Genomic DNA, 19101 nt, shown 5'->3' on the forward strand with positions numbered 1-19101 from the left:
GCCAAGGCCAAAAATAACCTGCCCGGTAAGTCTGATGCTCTTTATCAACTCTGACCCATCTGCCCATACATAACATGGGAGAATTCTCTCCATTCTCTGGGCTCGAAAGGTTTACACCCACTCCTCTGCATGACAGACGTTCACACGTGGGACATCCCGCCCCAACTAGCTCTAAGTGCCGGACCGGAAGGGGCTCCTCTGTATCCTCGGAGCCCAGCACAGAGCTCTCAGGACACTCCCTCTCCCTACTCGCCAGCCACCCTGCCTCCCGCGTGGCCTCGCTCCGCACCCAGCAGCAATGCTAGTGACTACAGGGTGTACGAGGGTTTTGAAACCCTAGCTCTATACTATTGCTTCTGCACTCATCTTCAAAATTTTTTACCAGGACACAATTATAGCATAATTCGACAAAGAGAAAATCATTTAAAACCTGCTTTTAAAGCTGCAGACACCACAGCCGTGAATCTATCCAAAGGAGTGGCGGATCGTGCAAATTTGATGGGCTTCTTGCTTTGTGATCACCTGCCTTTCTGCCCCTCTCATCTCAACCCCACATCTTTGGCTAAGTATCCCCAAAGTCATGCACACGACTGGTCAGAAAAGGTGGGACTCACAGCTGCTTCCCGGGGTTGAGAGAGCCACGGTCTATCTCCCGGTCGAACTCAGTGCGGATGTCTTCCAGCGACCCGTCGTCCCCGAAGGCCCCCCACTCCGTGTTGATGCACATCCTCCCCTCATCGCCTTCCACCAGGTCGATGTGCCTCAGCTCCTCCATGTAGCAGGCATTAGTGCCGGTGCCTTGGAGAGAGAGACCAGATCAGAAGCTGCGACCGCACCAAACCCCGAGAGGAGGCTGCCTGTGTCTTCTGGAAACACTGGCTGAGGGCGGGCACGAGGAAAGGGGCGATGTTACCGATGATGAGGCCGACTTCACACTGCTGGTCATCATAGCCACAGGTCATCATGGTCCCCACCGTGTCATTCACCACGGCCACAATGTTGGCATCGTAGTCCTGGGGACACAGAATGGGGGTGTCACCGCCCGCTCTCACGTGGGAGCAGAGGTCACGGAGGGCGTGGCCAGCGAGCCCCCGTGTTCAGAGCCGGGGGTGGGGGGTGCTGCTCTCGTTACTGCTGGCCCTCAGATCAGCTGGATTAGAGAGCAGCGATTACATTATGGAAACTGCACGGTCACCTTCACTATCTGGCTCAGGATTCTCTTCCGAGTGGATTTCACGCCCGGAGCCACAGCCCTCCGCAAACCACGCACTCCAGCCCTGTGCTGACGGCCCTTGTTCCAACCACGCAGGCTGCACCTGCCCGTATCAGCTGCCCCCGCACAGCCCAGCGCTCCTGTCAGAAGGAGGCAGCCCCCGCCCCAGGCCTCGGCCCTCCGGGCAGCGCTTCTAACAACCCTGCTTTGAACCACCCTGACCTTCTGGGCTGTGGGCCCTCCCCGGTCATCGGCCTAGGTCTTCAAGACACCCCGTGTGATGCCTCCGGCCATGCACTACCGCCCCCAGGAAGGGCCTCGGTCTGGTTCAGACCCCAGCCTCCTCCCCACACCGCCCCACCTCCACGCAGCAGGGACAGGTGGCCCCGAGAAAAGTTACCCCGCGCTTTTTGATGGCTTTGTTAAGCAGCTTCACCACATCCATTCCCTCCACTCCACTCGCTTTAAATTTCTTTGTCCAGGTGATCAGGATGCCCTGCAAAGGAGAGTAGATGGGGGTTGGACGAGGGCTGGGAGGCCTGCAGAACCCCCAGGTCCCTGGGGAGGCTGCTCAAGGGCAGTGACCAAGCAGAGGCCCAGAGAGGACAGGCGGCTCCCTCCAGATGACACTGGGTAACCTCAGAGCCAGACTCCGTCCCGTCTCCTGTCTATCCGTCTGCAGGAGGGATTTCTCTGGGTGCTGCCATGGAAAAAACTGTGCGGCTCACACTAGAATCCAGCCGGTGGCTGGCCAGGACGGTGGCGTCACCCAGCGCGCAAATCTACCTGGATGTCAACTGCCCGGCCAGACTTCAAGTAAAAAGAGAACCAGAGAAATCCCGTTATTACCTGACCACCCCTCCCCACTGGAGCCAGAGCCCAGCTCCCACAGCCCCGAGGGAAGACAGGCAGAGCCAGATGGGGAAGACAGACAAAACGCCAAGGCAATTCTTGGCTACTGAACTTCTAAAGCCAGGTGCTAGAGATTTAAGGATAATACTGACTAAATATGAGTTACGCCTCTTCCCCAACTTTTAACTCCCATTTGTAAGCAGCAACTCCACTATTTATACAATAGGGCTCGTTTCTGTTTGTGGATTAATGGAGAAACACCAAAAAGGCTAGACAGCCAATGGTCACTCACTTGGGAATCGGGAAGGGTAGAAATTTTACTCTTTGCTTTACATCTTTATATTATCTATATAAATAGCTTTACATATTGCTTTTGTGGTTTTTTTTAATCAAAGATACTCAAAAAAAATAATTGTTATACTTGACTGTTTTTTCTCTGAATGGACAAGGTTGCCACACACGTGGCAGGACAGGGCAGAGCTCTCAGTCGGGCCCCGTGGGCCTCTGGGGGTGCCACAGGGATGGGGCGCTTGCCCGCACACAGCCTGCCCCCGCTCACGGCGAAAACCGCACAGCCCCGTGAGATGCACAGAAGGGGGAGTGCACGGGAGACTTTGTGGTTCTTTGCTCAGCAGCAGCCTGTTCCTAAGCCAGGCATTCCAGAAGCCCCTGGACACTGTTTTCTTCCCCTCTACCCCAACCCCCAAAAGCCTCAGAGAGTATGCTGTGGAAAGAATGTGGAGCTGGAAATCAGGAGGCCAGTCCCATTCTCACACCTCTGCCCACTTCCTTGTGGGCAGCTCCCCAGATTCCTCTGAGGGTCACTTTGCTCGTCTGTGGAATAAGGCAGCTGGTCTAGATTTGGACGATCCTGAAGGTTCCAGGCAGCCTTGAAGAGTGGGCCTAGGCAACCCCCCACCAGATGGGTAATTAGTCTATGGTCCACTGGCTTCCCAGCAGGCAGTGCGGCCCGGCCCAGGAAGCCCTCCCTGGATGGGGGGGGTCAAGGCCTGTGGGGGGGGGTGCCTCTAGCCCCTCTGCCCACAAAGCCCCTCTAGCAGACATATCTGCCCTGCCCTGGGGGCTCTCCTGCCTCTGAGGACATTCTCTCCCCCTTCCGCAATGCCTTCCTCCCTGGAAGATCACAGCTTCTGTGGGGCAGCCCCATCTGCTCCCTGTCCTCTCCCAGGGTCTAGCCCGGCTGCAAGGGGATAGCACCCGGGCAGGGGTCACTGACGACAGAGCTAGGTCGAGCAGTCACTTCACACCCAGGCCACCCCCACCTCTCTGCCCGGGGGGACATGACTGTCATGTCTCCACTCTCAGAAGCCAAGGGAAACTTAGTACCAAGAACAGGCTTTGAGAAAGGTTCGGGAAGACACCGTGGAGGCCAAAGTGATCCGAACATCTTGGAGGTGTCGCAATGCCAGACACCAGAGAGTCTGGACGGGCCACGGCAGTCCTGATGGGGACAGGGGGACCACAGTGTCTCAGAGGTCTTCAATCGGGGGAGGGGGGAGGAAGGGCGACAGGAGCATATGGGATTCTGGTCCTAGATCCGCCGTTAATAAGCCCTGTGACCTCAGGAGGCCTGGTTCTCCATCTGGGGAATGAGGGGCTTGGCCTACTGAGCTCTCAAGCCCCCACTTGCTCCAACATGATGTGATTACACAAATGACACAGATGGACGGGCTCCAGGGGCATGAAGCGGTGTCTGGGACAGGGCGCTTACCCTGCCGATAAAGAGGTACAGGGGAGCTGCCCAGAAGCGTGGAGGGGGCCATGTGCACCAACGTGACTCTCCTGTAGGAAAGCAGACTGGTTAGGAGCACAGGCTCTGGAGCCAAACTGCCCAGAGCGAATCTGGGCTCTGCTGCTTCCCGGCTGCGTGGTCCTGGGCAGGTTCCTGACTCCTGCTAGCCTCAGGGTCCTCATCTGTAACCTGGGAATCACAAGCACTTCACGCACGGGCGTGTTGGAAGATACCGTGTTCACTGCAGAGTGCGCCTTAGGACAGAGCCTGGCACCTGAGGGACCCTCGGTAACGTGAACTCTCAGGGTCCCTATTATGAGGAGTTTGTTCACAGGTTGCTTGCTGTGTGTGTATGTTTTCTGTCTCTCGTGTAGAAAAGGAACCGGCTGCACCTACTTATTCTGTCTCCCTGCAGTCTGAGGTACAATGGTGCCACGGGGTATGTCTGAGTCCCTCCCTGCTAAGCAGATGAATGAATGAACAATGAGCTACAACAGCATGGGCACAACGATCCACCCGAAGGTCAAAAAGGGCCTCTCTGGGGCTGGAGCTGCCCGCGGGCAGAAGCTCTGGAGAGGTGGCCCGGGCACCCGAGACGTGGGGTCCTGACCGGATTCCCCATTCCCAGGACAGCCTCCAGGTAAACCCCACATTGCACAACCCTGACAAAAGGCTTGCCCGCCTCTCTCCACTGTCACCAAACCTACTTGCTATGCTTTCACACACTTGTGTTTCATAAAGGTCCCCACCTACCTAAACATCATGACTCATCTCCAGAAATTTGGAAATCACTTAAGTAATTGAAAGACAAACACAACAACCTGACCTCACATTAATTCCTACAAATGTTTCTTGAGAAATACAAGATATACAAGCCATCCATCTGGTGAGCAAAAGGGACAAAGAGTCGGGAAAAGAACTCGTCGACTTTCCCACTCTGGGGCCTCTGTGGGGCCCGCCAATCCCAGCATGTGCTTACCTCGTCTATTTTGGACTGCCGACAAGGGAAAGAAAACGTGAATCCCACAGGTAATTTCTTGTCCTTGATTTTTTTTTTCTCCATGAAGTCTCCCAGGCACTCAGCCACGTGATCAAAAAGCTGGAGGAAGCACAAGAGAGCAGTCAGGAGGGAGAAAGGGGAGCCCTCTGCACACACGGAAAAGAGAGTGGCCACGCTGGCTGCCCATCCCCACGGCACCCCGCACCACCCCCGCGCCACCCCACAGCCCTGCTGGGAAAGCCACGCTGGGTGTGAATGCTAGAGAAAGAGTCCCTTAAAAAGAGACTTCCCTGCAGGGCGGCACAGCGTAGGAAGCAGTTCAAACCCTTCGATCAGAACTAGCCTATCAGTGGTCACTAATATGTCTCACTGGGTGCTCAGGAAAGTTTAAAGGAATAGAAAATCCCCTCACCTCTCCATAATACCCGGGCAGTGGGTGGAGTGGTGTCTGGCCCCTTCTCTGGATCTGGATCTCTATCTCTATCTACCTCGGTCTGTGCAAATTCCAAAAATTCTATGTGCAGTTCCAGAGCCTCTAGCCCACTTGCGTGATTTCACAATCTTCAGACTATCCTATTTTTATTTTACTGAAGTCCGATACGCACGCACAGAAAAGTGCACACATCTGAAGCACAGAGTTCACTGGATTCTCTCCAGCCCACCCGCCTGTGTCACCAGCACCCATGTCAAGGAACACAACTCTGCCAGCACCCAGACTCCTCCCTCGCGCCCCTTGCGGTCACTGCCAGCACCTAACCCCACAAGGGTGTTTGGCAGTCGCTCTGGATTCGCTCTGCCATCTGTCTACTACGGAGAAAAGCAGGGAGGGTGCACTCTTTGGTGTCCGCCTTCTTTCCCTCGACATGATGTGTGGGAGAATCATCCACACTGTCATGTGCCTTAGTAGACTATTCATTCTTGTTGCATTTAGTGGATTTTAACTTAAGTTCGCCTGCTCCATGACACATTGCCTGGGATATACATACACATCTTAGGAGCCACTAGAAAGAGCACAGACCACGGTTTCCCTAGCCTCTGCATGAATACTCCCAATGATGGAAGGCTGACCACCTCCAAGGCAACCTTTTTGGATCTCTCTAATACCTCCCCTCATCTCTAAAATGTATCCAGAATTAAATATAATGTTTCATATGTGTTCTGAACACAGAAGGGTTTAGTTGAACTAAGAACCTCCCTTTTCCTTAGCTCTATACCTCTATTAATGTAATCAAAGCATATATATGCTCTTTTGGCAACCAAGCCACAGCCTAGGTAACCCCGTCTTTTTCACATGGCTGTCATAACACTAGACCTCCCTTATGTATGGGACTGACACAGCTACGGAGCTTCTAAGAGGCCAGAAGAAGGCAGTGCTGGCAGGGCCAACCACATGGTCACAGAAAGCAATCCCACCCATGTTCCCAGACAAGGCTATCTTCCTGAAGGCTTTCCTTGCAGGGATATCCTCGAGAGGGGGCCAGAAGTCATTACTCCTATCCCCAACTTTCCCCAGAGGTTCCTGACCCAGCTCTAAGGTCTGACTTTGCTGCCGGGGTAAAGGAAAACCCGCCAATTTTGATTTAGGAGCCTCTGTCCCCCAGTCACTCTTACTCAGACTGTGCCTGCAGCCAGTGACTGTGACTGGAGAGACACATGACCACCCTCCCTGGAGGAGCCCGGCTAAGCTTCCTGCGACCTACATTTCTAAGTAATATAAACCCATTACGAAGTCCGTCAGCGAGCCCCACGTCATCCGCTCTCACAAGCCCCAGGCCCCGCTGTGGCCCTCAGCAGAGATGGCTGGCGGGGCGGAAGGAGGGTGGAAGGAAGACAGCAGGAAGTAGCAGGGAGAAGGCAGCCTGCAGAAATGCATGCCCACGGATGAGGCGCTATAACAGCTCCCAGATCCAAGCCAAACACAGCCACCTGCAGTGCTCTGTTAAGAAGGAAATGCCCACAGACCAGGAGCTCCCAGCCTGCTCAAAGCGCCCGGAAGCTCCCACCACGCTAGCCCGCGTCTGTGACCGACCAGGGAGGGAAGCTAGCCGGCCTCGCTGGGCTCAAAATTCTTGTGTCTAAAAAAGCATTATTTTTTTCTTCCCTAACAACATGATCATTATTTTAAAAATCCCCAGAGATTGTTTCTCCAATTGAAAAGGGTAAAAATGACGAAAACAAAAATTTAAACATTTATTATTCAAAATTTCCCAAACTAAATAAATAATTTTTAAGAAGGCTGCATTTATGCCTCCAAGATGAACTGAACTTTTTGGGATAGCGCGTGTGTGTGTGTGTGTGTGCGTGCGTGTGTAAGGTGGGGAGATGAAAAAGATAAAGCAAATAGTTAACAGTTGGGGAATCTGGATGAGGGTATATATGGGAGCTCTTTGTGCATATCTTAAAACTTTTCCATAAGTTTAATATTATTCCAAATAAAAGGTTTAAAAATCTATTTGAAATTCCTGCATATTACAGAAGATGAGATCACAACCCGTGAATTCAGGGCTATTCACAAACTGAGTCTGAGTTGCTTCACGGGCACAATGGGGCCCTTGGCCTCCTATCATATTCTACAGGTTGATCGGAAAAATGGTCCCCTGAAACTTATGCCTAACCTCAAACCAAACTTCTGAAGAAGAGCTTCCTGTTTCATCCCTATTTTCAACTGCCAACCCTCTTCCTCAGCCGCTGGACTCTCCTCCTTGCCCACAGCCCTCACATTTCTTCACCATCAAAAAATTTTAAAGACGATAAAGACAAGAGCCAGGCTCAGAGGGTTCCACCTTGCTGAAACTGTAACAACTGGAACCACACTACGTGGGTGCAAATCCCAGCTCTATCATTTATGAGCTGTGTGACCCAACGGGCTGGCTGCTTAACATATGAGCCTCCGTTTTCTCATCTGTAAAATGGGAATGATGACGAAATGAGTTAATCCATACAAAGTGCTGATGTCAGTGACAGGTACCTAGCGAGCACTGTGGAAGTACTGCTATAATAATACATCATCATTACCGCCATTGTCATCATCCTTGTTGCCTTTTCTTTGCGGACTGCTTGAAAGGGGAAGGAGCAGAAACAGACAGCAGGAAACAGTGACCCTGGAGCTGAGAAGATGGGGACAGAGGCTGGGACAGATGAGGTCCTGAGGGCGCAGTAAGAAGTAGTCACTGTGGAAGTGAATATATAGCCGAGTGTGCACCTGTTGGGGGGCACCCCCTTAATTTACAAACCCTGCTCCTAAAAGGTCAGGCCAAAGCACACAGGAATGTCTCAGCACGGGGGACAGTCCTGATGGTGAAGGCAGCAGAGGTGGCTCAACCCAAGGCCCGTGGAGAACAGACTGTGACGGGTCAGCACTTGCTGCCAGATGGAAAGAGCAGGACGCCAACTCGAGGCTGCTGGCTACTTGCAGGAAGGATAATGCAGCAACCACTGGGCGGGATTAGGAGACCTCGAAGCTAGCAGCCTGCATGCACAAGCATGGGCCGGTTTCTGCAGCCCGGCAGGAGGGGAAAGCAAGAGAGTCTCCAGGCAGGGCCATCCAATGAGTGATACCCTCATCCGTTCTGGAGACAGTGCCTTCTTCAATGCTCCCCGTGACAGTCGGAGAAGCTCTGAACCCAAGCCCCCAGGAGCAGATGAAAGGCTGGGATTAGCCCTTTTCTCTCAGACCAAAAAAAACCGAAACAAAACCGGTGGAGCGCTGGCCCCAGGCCCCACCCACATTAACTGCTGGCCCCAGGCCCCACCCACATTAACTGCTGGCCCCAGGCCCCACCCACATTAATTTAGAAACAAAGTAGAGTCAAGAGGAGAAGGCTCCTGGGTCTCATCTCAAAGTCCAGGTCAGGACAAATGAGTTTTCTGGTGAACTTAGTCATGAACCTTGACGTGAACACACCCTTCCTAAAGCAAGTATTTGGCAAGCTCGGAATACATATCCTGGGCAGCAACCATGACTCGGGAGGCGAGCTAAAGACTACAGGAGCCAGAGCATCTCTGACAGCGGGAGGAGCAGCTCCCATACACTGCAGGCTGACGGGACACCGAATGACCGGAACCGCGATCACAGGGTCCTCAGTGAGCGAGGGCCCCCACCACGCACCACAGCTAGAGGGATGGGGCAAGGGCAACAGGCCCTTCCGATCCTGCCCACAGCCCCTTGGCCAGCTAAGGAAGACAGCCCTTCCAAGGGGTGCCCCATCATGGGGATGGGCCTCAGGTATCAGATGTGAGGGAAGGGGATGGTGCCTTTCTGTACCAAGGACTCTCAGGAGGCTATTAATTCAGTAGCCAGGAGCCCTTCACTAGCGCTTGGGCCATGAGCTCAAATTCCTGATGCCCTACAAAGTGACCGCCAGACCCTGTGAGGCCTGGGCTCCAGGTGAGCTGGGGGGAAGGCCAATGACTTGGAAGAAGGGCTGTTTTCACCCAAGGGCTCTGGGAAACCTGCACTGAGCAGCCAACCCCAGGATCCTTAGGAAATGAATACATTTACCCACAGAGCTGCCGGGCCCCCTCCTCATACCCTCCAGCCTGTGCAAGTCCCAGCGGCCCCCCTCCCATGCACCAATTTTCCCAGACGGTGGGCTCTCTTTAGATGGTCACACACCCTTCCACCCAGCAGCCCCTCTCCACGTGACCTATGAGGGACTCCTTCCAGGGGCTCAGACACCAGAGCTTGGGGGGCTGGTTCCCAGAGGTATGAGCCCGCTGGGGCTGATCAGAAGGGAGCGGGGGGACCCACCTGGCTTCCACTGCCGTGCACGATGTTCTCCGGGGTGTCGTAAATCTCGGACTCCATGTGAACATTCTGGTTTTGGTCATGATTCACTTGTACCCTCAGAATTCGAAAGGAAGACCCGCCAAGATCCAGGGCAATGAAATCTCCCTTTTCTGTTTAGGAGACAACAGGTATCACATCAGGGTCACATGTGATGGGAAGACCCCATGCTTTGCCTGCCTCTTGACAGCATCCGGCTGGCCTGCCTCTCCCGTGCAAACCTCACCCAACCACTGCCCTGTCTGGAAAATGGACCCAACCCAGCCCGGTGTGTGGCTGGCCAGCTCCAAGCAGGGGAACGCGGGTGCCATACAGAGCCCCCCCACCCCAAGCTTTTTCTAATTCCTACCCTTTCCCCCAGACAGCACTGTTATCCATAAAATACAAATAGCATTTCAACTCCGAGAACACCCCATATGTGAGGTTCATCCCATGCCTTGAGTTCCTGCCACACCTCCACTTACTCCCCGGGGTGGGGGAGGGTTAAATTGTGGTAAAATCTACATAACAGAAAATTGTTAAGTACAATGTTGTGCAAGCATCACCACCACCAAGACTCTCCCTCAGCCCTGACAGGGTGATGAAACTCTAGAACCACTCCCCACTCTTCTTCCCCTAGTCCCTGGGTCACCGCGTCTAGCCTTGCTGTCACCACAGATTCGCCTCGTCTGGACAGTTGACAGAAGTGGAATCACAATACTTGGCCTTTTGTGTCTGGCTTCTTTCACTCTGCATAATGTCTCAAAGTTCATGTTGTAGCGTGTGTCAGAGTTTCACCGCTTTCTGCGGCTGCCTGATATAACCCACTGCATGCAGTTACCAGCCGGCCTATCCATCCACCCACCTGCCGGGGGGTACCTGTGTCGTTTCTACCCAGGGAAGGCTTTTAGCAGGAGTCCCACTTAGTCCCGTAGCAGGAACTGGCTTGATATGGTTGCATCCCTCAGGCCCAGTGTGTGCACTGACTGAGGTGGGGCTCAGTGGGACACAGATGATGGCACCGTACGCCCGGGGCCACCAGACAGCAGCAGGGGAGGAGGCCATGGGAAGGGTCCCAAACCATCAAGCCACCACCTAACATTCTTTACCCTATTTCTCATTAGTAATTCTCACACATGCTTCCAAAAACACAGTGAAAATCTGTGAATTTTACTACTGATGTGACATCCCCAACTGCCCCAACGGGTATCAATCAGGCCAGGGGTGACAGCCACCACTGCCATCCTGAGCCCCAGGAGTCCCCAAAGTCATCAGTACTACAGCAGCATAAATACCAGTCTGTCTGGGATCTCATTTTCCTACGGAAGCATCTTTAATATTCTATTTTTCAGTAATGGCATCATTGAGATATAAATCACCACACAAGTCACCCATTTAAAGTGTGCAATTCCACGGTTTTTCATAAATTCAGTGACGCCACCATTGCCACGAACCAGTCTGAGAGCGCTTTCATCACCTCAAAAAAGAAATCCTGTACCCTTTAACTATCTCCCTCTTAAGCAGGCAAGCACCCTCTTCCCCCACTGCCCTAAGCAACCATTAACCTACTCTCTGTCCCCACAGCCATGTGCATTCTGGACAGTTCGTACGAAGGCCATCACACAGCACGTGGCCGCCTGTGACCAGCATCTTGGCGTAGCAGGGGCGGGCACTTCATTTCCGTATGGCCAAGTAACAGGCCATGGTATGGCGGTACCTCATTTCATTTACCCATTGGTCTGTGGACGGAATATCTGGGTCATTTCTACCTCTGGCGGTCATGAATAACACTGCTATGGATACTTCCGCACAACTTCTTGTGCGGCCCTGTTTTTATTTCCCTTGGGTATATACCTAGAAGTAGAACGGCTGTCGAGTGGTAACTCACGTTGAACTTCCTGAGGAACTGCCACTGGTGTCTGGAGGAGTTGCCCCATTGTCCATCCCACCTGTGAATCATAAAGGTTCCAATTTCTCCACATCCTCAATTCTTATCATCCTCTTATTTTATTTTGGTTTGCATTTCTCTGGCTAATGACAATGAGCACCTCTTCACGAGCTTCTTGGCCATGTTTTGCCTTCTTTGGAGAAACGTCTATTCAGATTCCCTGGCTTGTTTTAAAAATGGGGTTGTCGTTGGAGTGTTGAGTTGTAAGAGTTCTTTCACATTCTAGACCTAAGTCCCTATCAGATATATGACTCGTAAATATGGTCTCTCATTCTGTGGACTGTCTTTTCACTTTCTTGATGGTGACTTTTGAAGCATACGAGTTTTCCATTTTGACGAAGTACACTGTATCTGTTGTTTTCCTTTGTTGTTTGTGCCTTTGGGGTCATATCTTAGAAGCCATCGCCAAAACCAGGGTCACAGAGATTCACACCTATGTTTCTTGCCAAGAGTTTTATACTTTTAGCTCTTACATGTCGGAATTTGATCCATTCTGAGTTGATTTTTCTTTATGGTGTGAGGCAGGGGTCCAACCTCGTTCTTTTACATGTGGATATCCACTTATCCCAGCAACATTTGCTGAAAAGACTGTTCTTTCCTTCATTGAACAGTCTTGGCACCTTTGTCAAAACTCAAGCGACCATACATGTATGGGTTTCTGAACTCTCAATTCTTCCCCCCACCCCAATTTTGATATATAATTGATATCCTGAACTCTCAATTCTGATCCACTGATCTATCATCCTTACACCAGTACCACAGCATCTTGATTGTCGCTTTGTAGTAAAATTTGAAACAAGGAAGTGAAAGTCCTCCAACTTTGTTCTTCTTTTTCAAGATTGCTTTGGCTATTTTGGGTCTCTTGAGCTTTCTTCTTCTTATTTTTTAAGATAATGGTTAGGAAGAAAAAAAAAGCTTCTCTTTTATAAAGCAAACACATCTTTGTATTTGATTCCACTGACTGGTCGGCTCTGACACACTGCTCTATTTCTGGAACTTAGAATGGTGTTTGATATACAGTAAGAGCTCAACAAATACTTGAACTCATGAGGTGGTAAAGGAATCAATGAACAAACCAAAGAATTCTCAGAGTGAATTTTCCCCACTCTTAACCTCTCTCTCAAGTTCCTTAAGGGAAAAAACCACACCCTGGGCTTGTGTGCATCTTACCCATGGCACCCCGGAGAGCTCAACAAATGCTCTATGGCTGCTTGATCACAGGGGCTGGTGACCCAATCACTCACTCACTCAAGGTAGCCCTGCTTATTGGTCATTAAGCACAAAACAGTCATAGTGCTGGTCGGTTGAGAAATTTATTGAGAAATTATCCCTGTATCATACAACTCATCCATTTTATTTTTTTAAGGTTCTTATTTTAATTCCAGTTTGTTACAATTCATCCATTTTAAAGTGTAGAATTCAGTGGTCCTTCAGTGTATTTACAGAGTTGCACAACCATCACTACCTACTTTTAGAACATTTTCAGCATCCCAGAAAGAAACTCCGTACCCACGAGGTGTCATCACTCCCTACTTCCTGGCAACCCCTCTTATGCACCAATGACCACAAATCTACTGTCTGTCTCTCTAGATGTTCCTACTCTGGACATTTCATACCAATGGACTCATACAAGAGGTGGTCTATTGTGGATGGCTTCTTTCACCTACTATAGCTGATGTTTCTGATGTTTTCAAGGTTCGTCTATGTTGTGGCATGTATCAGTAGCTAGTCCATTTCTATGACTGAATTATATTCCATTGTATGAATATACCACATGATGCCACTGGTTTTAAATTGTTTCTATGGTCCAAAGGAAACAGACCAAGGGAGAACGCCAGGAAGCAGATGTCACAGATTGCTAGGAAATTCTGACCCAGACTTTGTGGGTTGTTCGAATTCGTTTAGAAGGTTTTTTGGTTTGAGTTTGTTTTTGTTTTTTTTTTTAAGATTCTATTTTTAAGTAATCTCTACACCCAGCGTGGGGCTCGAACTCACAACCCCGAGATCAACAGTCGCGTGCTCTACTGACTGAGCCAGCCAGGCGCCCAGTTTAGAGTTTTCTTAGGGGTTCCCATCAGAACCTTAATCCCCATGGTGCTTACCTAGTTAAATAACTGAATTCGGTATGAGGTGGCTCCTCTCAGGAGGACGAATTACTAGAATATCAAAAGCACTTTATTTTACCATCAACTGACATTCACTAAGCCTCTGTGCACTCCAGTTGCTATGTCCTTCATACGCATCATTTTATTTTTAACTCCCTCAACCCTGTGCAGTAGGTACTACTGTGATCTCCATTTTGCAGGTGAGCAAGTAAAGGCCGGGAGGGGTTAGGTGACTAGCCCAGGCACACAAACTACGTGGCAGAGCCAGAACGTGGATCCAAAGCTCAAAGTCACCACGACTGGCTCCGTCTGCCTGCCGGACAGACCTCGTGGACACAGATCCCCAAGGCGGCAGTGGAGTGAGACTTTAGCACCACCAGAATGGCCGCCTTTCTTTCTGGGGTTCCTCAACATCCACGACTCCTTGCGGCTTTTGGTTTTGTTCCTCCCTGTTCTCCAGTGAAGACGATGCACACTCAGTACGGTAAACAATTCTACGCCACTTGTGCAGATGAACGGGCACAAAGGCAAACATCGTGCTAGTGTGAAATTATGGGTGCCTTTTGCTTTGTTTCAACGTTTTAACTTAATTTTTTACTGCTTTCATGTTTGAATAAACATGTATTTCTTTCTTTCCTGTTTTACACCGACTTTACATCATAACTTAAAAAAAAAATAGCATGACCCGTTCTTCAGTTGCTAGCGTGGTCAAAAGTCTCCTTTTCAGTTGAATCAAAGGTCTTAAGTGAAAGCAGCTTCTTGTGCTCAGGTTCCAGGTGCCTGCGCGGGAGCTGCCGGTTAGCGGTGCCGACACAGATCAGGTGAGAGCTTTCAGCCCCTGCTGCAGGACCGAGTCAGGTTTCAGGCAGCACCTCGGCAGGACCCAGGCCTGAAGTTTTTCAAGCAGGATAAGTGAAAATGACCTCAGCTGCCGATAACCGGAAGAATCTGGCCTTAGGGTACACGGGGCTGGGCCCCACTTCTGCAACTCCGCAAAGCCCCCTGCTCCACCCCAGTTGCCTGCTGTGGTCCGCCCACTCCAGCTCTCCCCTGCTCCTTTGTTCAACAAGTACGGGTCAACAGGGTCCCAAGAAGAAGTTTGAGTCAGAGATGGCAACCAGAAAAGGTGACCTTGAGATGTCAAGACAACACTAAACACTGGACACCCCCCACAGCTGCAGGTGGGAGTTGACCGATTTGAGGAGGGCCTTTCCCAGAGGGCAGTTTACAAGGGGTCATTGTCAAGCCCAGTGCAGTTCCTGATCCTTCCCTGAGCAGTGACCCTGCTTCCAGGGTGCGTGTGTGATTGCTCAAAGAAATGGCAGCTGGCACCTCCTTCTGTAAATCACATTTGCAGCTCGGGAGCCGTGGGACAAAGCTCAACCAATCCAGCTGAATGACTTGCTCGTGGGCACGCCTTTGGCACTGCCAGAACGCCTCCCTCTTCTTAGTCGCTCACATACTTGCAAATATTGTGATGCTCATTATCTTTTACGTTATGTGTCCTATCTTCCTCAGTTGGATGATAAGCGACTTGAAGGTGAGGGCAATGTAACATGCTTCCTTCCTTCCCCCGTGCTAAGTCTTGTACACAGCAGGGAATCAGTGTTTGCCACTAGTTCAAAAGAACTGGCTGGGTCAAATGCATGTGTGTCTGGTCCTATTCTCTGCCAAGGCAAACGATACCAAGGAATGACTCCTGGTAAGGGCAGCAAGATTTCCGGTAAACTTTGGGGGCTGTCTAGCATCTCTTTAGATAACTATCCTCCCTGTTTTTCATCTGAGGTTGGGGGTAGGCTGAACCCCTGCTCCAGCTCTAGGGGGACAAATGTGTGATCCAGGTGCATGATCCAGGAGCATCCAGAGTCTCCCACCCTGGCCATAATGATTGGCTCAGGATGGGCACATGACCCAAGTCAGCCAATCATCGCCCTCTCCAAGACCACCGCTGGGATCACCGGTTCTGAGGCGGCTGTCAGCTTTGGCTGCCAGAGCCATCTATCTCTGCCACCCGAAGGAAGAGGCAGCCTTTGAATGCAGCCAACACACAGACTGAAAGAATAAGGGACAGGTGAGTCCCAGGATACAGAAGCCAACTTACAACTAGATTTCCCAGTTCTATGAACCTAAAATTTTGCTCTTTTTGCTTATACACATTTGAGTTCGATTTCTTTCAGCTACAACCAGAAGGCTCCTGAGTCCGATATTCTTTATTAGGGAATGAATCCCCCAAATACCTACTTGCCCTCCATAACAAAGGGCATCTATTTCATCTCAGGTTGGTTCCCCGATTACAGCCACGGTGCCCCATCACCGCACTGCTGCCATCTGGGGGCTCCTCCACATTCTGTGGGATACCAGGGTGGGAGTGAGACAGCCTGCCTTTGCTTTCCCCTTTCTTCGGCCTCCTCCCCCTATAGCATCACAGAGATGCCAGTGATTTCTGAAAAATTCTGAATCGTTTTTTCCCAGGGCTAGACCTACATGGTTAGGCCTGAGGGTGGGGATCCTCTGACTGGCTGCATCCGCTGGGAAGGGTCCTCCCAAAGAATTCTTAGAAAATTAATTAGATGACACTAGTGTTAAGGAGGACAAGGACCCACTGGAATTCTCACAGTGGTTTGCGGTTTCCAAAGCACTTTCATTTGATCCTCTTGCAGCCCTCTGAGCCGGGGAAAGCCGGGTTTGATAACCCATTTTACAGATGAGGAAATGGAGGCACAGGCAAGTTAAGTGACGCCTCCAAGGTCGGACAGATAATAAGCAGCAGAGCCAGAGATTAATCCAGTGTTTTGGGTTTGTTTTTCCCTCCCCTTTAATTTCAAGTTCAGCCTCTTTTTATAGCACTGGGCTTCCCTCCAACTACCTCGTCAAATCTTCAGCCTCAACCTTCCTTCCTGCCCCTGCCGCCTCCTACTTGTACCTTCTTCCCACATTTCCCATTTCCACCGATGCCAGGAGAACCGCTCTTCCAGAGAAGGCTCATTACACAAAGCATCTGAAGGGCCCCTGGCAGCTCTCCACTTGACGATGACCACCATTATTCGCAGCAAATAATGGAAAACAAACACAGGGACAGATGTCTCTCTCGAGTCCTGGTCTGTACTGGATGAAATACAGAGCAAACAGAAACCCCGCCTTCAGGAAATGCCTACTTTTGCCCTGCTCAACGAGTTGATTCCGTACGTGAGATACAAAGGCTCTCCCTCCGGGTCTGCAACCCAGCTACTTGACGACAGTTCTACACCTTCATCAAAAACCCAACCAGAACCCGAGAATGCAAATTTCACAGGCGGAGAGAATTTTTGAGACAATCCAACCTTCTTCCCAGATAAGGAAACAAAGACAGAGAAAGGGAAGTGACCAGCCCAAATGCCATGGGAAAAGACAGTATTTTCTTTCCTTTGACCTAAAGAAATGCTATGTATATTTGGGGCCCCCAAAATTAACTGAACACACCGCAGATCAAATATTTTCCAACTTATCCTTTGGGGAAAGCGCATGCTCAGAACCACGAGGCAGAAACAGCGAAATATTCAACTCAATTTACCCTCAAAAACCTTGCCACCTAATTGGCATTTCCAATAACCTTACTGAGAAATGAGAGGAAGAGAGAAAAGGGGAGGTTTCGTGAATGAGACACACAGCGAGCCGTTCTAAGGGAAGCCAGACATCCCCAGAGATTCGCAGCTCTGAAAAGGGACTTTCTGTTTAGCCAAGTCACCAAAGTAAAAAGGCTTCAATATTTTCCTTCTTTTATTTATTATTCATACCTTTCCTACTCCAAAAAGGATATGCAGCAGCTAAAAGCCACTTTAGGGTTTAAAAAAAAAAAAAATTAACGTATAGATTACTGAAAAGCGATTAAAAGAAAAACCACTGCCCATAAAAAATGTCCAAAGGGGGGAATAATAATAATAAAAATGTGCTGATACATTTCCAAAAAATCAGTAGAGTTTCAAAACTCTGAGTCCAGTCCCCCCCGGTCAAGGTCAGCAGGAAAAGAAAGGTTTGTTTCTCCCTTTGACTTGGAAGTCACACCACCCTTAACAGGTGGGGGCATCTCTCCACCGAGCTGAGTCCAATTTATCCCTCAGTGGTTTGGGATTACCACTAATTCTGTCGCTGACTAATTATACAGTTAAAGCAGTGATTAACATTTAAAAAGGGAACTGCACGGTTTACTATCAAGAAGACCCTCATTCAGACTACTCCAGGGGCCCTCCTGGTTCTTGGTTGATAAAGGGGTGCAGGGGAGGTGAGGGTGGAGGCACCCCAGTCACAAAGGGGCAGGGAGTGGACTGGGGGCAGGTATGCGAGGCCTTGGCATCAGCCTGTGTGGGGCTGTAGGGTCCGTTCCAAATGGAGTGTGGGCCCCAGGGCATATGAACTGAGCCCAACCATGAATATTAGGAACAGTTATGGGGAGCAAGGCTATAAGGGTGTGTTCGGGTTGCACGGTGCTCCCCAAAAAGATACACTGAAGTCCTAACCCTTGGGACCCGGAAACAAGACCTTATTTGGAAACAAGGTCTTTGCAGATGTAATCAGGTTAAGATGAGCCCTGAATGTGGGGCCTAATCTGATTAGGATCCCCATAAGAGGGAAATGCCCTGTAATGACATAGGCAGAGACTGGAGACATGCAACTGGCAGGCCAAGCAGCACCAAGGACTGCCCGCCACCACCAGAAGCCAGAAGGCGCATGGAGGCAGGGGCAGGGCTAGGCGGGTGAGGCAGGGGAGGGCGCTGAGAGCCAACAGGCAGACCCAGGCTGCACAGGAAGGGGGTCTTCATACTGCAGGGCTTTGGTTTCACCCCTCATCCTCCTTCGGTCAACACCACTCTGTGCTCCTCAGAGGCCCTAAATATTTGGCCCCGTCCACACTGGAGAAGAGAGGCTCAAAAGGAGGCGTGGGGCCCACGCAGCTGGCTCCCATTCCAGAAACGCCAGGACGCCCAGCACGGGCATTACCACACGTCATCACACTTAAAACAGGGCTGAGTGTCAGACGCGTCGTTATTTTACATAACACGAAGAACGAACGAACACCACCCATTATAATCTTAAGATGCAGTGATAGATAATGCACTGCTGATTTCAGAGACATTCAAACTAAAAAGTGTCTCAAAATAGATGGAACGTGTAAGAAAAGATCAAAGGTTAGGGGAAAAGGCAGGTAAGCCAGGTTCAACAGATTTCTGCAGCTCAGGGCCTACAGTGTCTTGGCATCTGTTATGAATGTCTGAGAGGGGCTGCAGAGTGTTTTTCCCCAGCTGATAGGGGTAAATGGCTAGATTACTCATGTAGCTGGATCACACTTAGAGACCCTCAACTCTGCAAATGTTTCTAAAAGAGTAAAGAACACCCCTGGCTGACACACGGTCCCGGCATGACATATGGTCCTCGGGCTGTTAGCCCCGCGCCAGTCACACAGGATCGGGGCCCTGCGGGCATCAGGTATC

The 19101-nt window shown here is 50.6% G+C and overlaps 1 protein-coding gene and 1 non-coding gene across 2 annotated transcripts in view; both read right to left on the bottom strand.

Moving 5' to 3' along the window:
• The window catches only part of HK1 (hexokinase 1), a 62460-nt gene that overhangs the window by 23282 nt on the left and 20077 nt on the right, over positions 1 to 19101 (bottom strand). The window contains exons 3-7 of the mRNA XM_036113802.2: positions 9569 to 9717; positions 4798 to 4917; positions 1614 to 1709; positions 914 to 1013; positions 615 to 798 (exon numbers count right to left, since the gene is read on the bottom strand). Coding sequence (XP_035969695.1) covers positions 615 to 798; positions 914 to 1013; positions 1614 to 1709; positions 4798 to 4917; positions 9569 to 9717 — 649 coding nt within the window. The remainder of the gene's footprint in view (positions 1 to 614; positions 799 to 913; positions 1014 to 1613; positions 1710 to 4797; positions 4918 to 9568; positions 9718 to 19101) is intronic.
• On the bottom strand, positions 13502 to 13574 carry TRNAN-GUU (transfer RNA asparagine (anticodon GUU)). Its single transcript has one exon. It is a non-coding gene; the product is annotated as a tRNA-Asn (tRNA).

This window comes from Halichoerus grypus, chromosome 7 (assembly GCF_964656455.1).
Source record: "Halichoerus grypus chromosome 7, mHalGry1.hap1.1, whole genome shotgun sequence".
In the NCBI taxonomy this organism is placed as follows: domain Eukaryota; kingdom Metazoa; phylum Chordata; class Mammalia; order Carnivora; family Phocidae; genus Halichoerus; species Halichoerus grypus.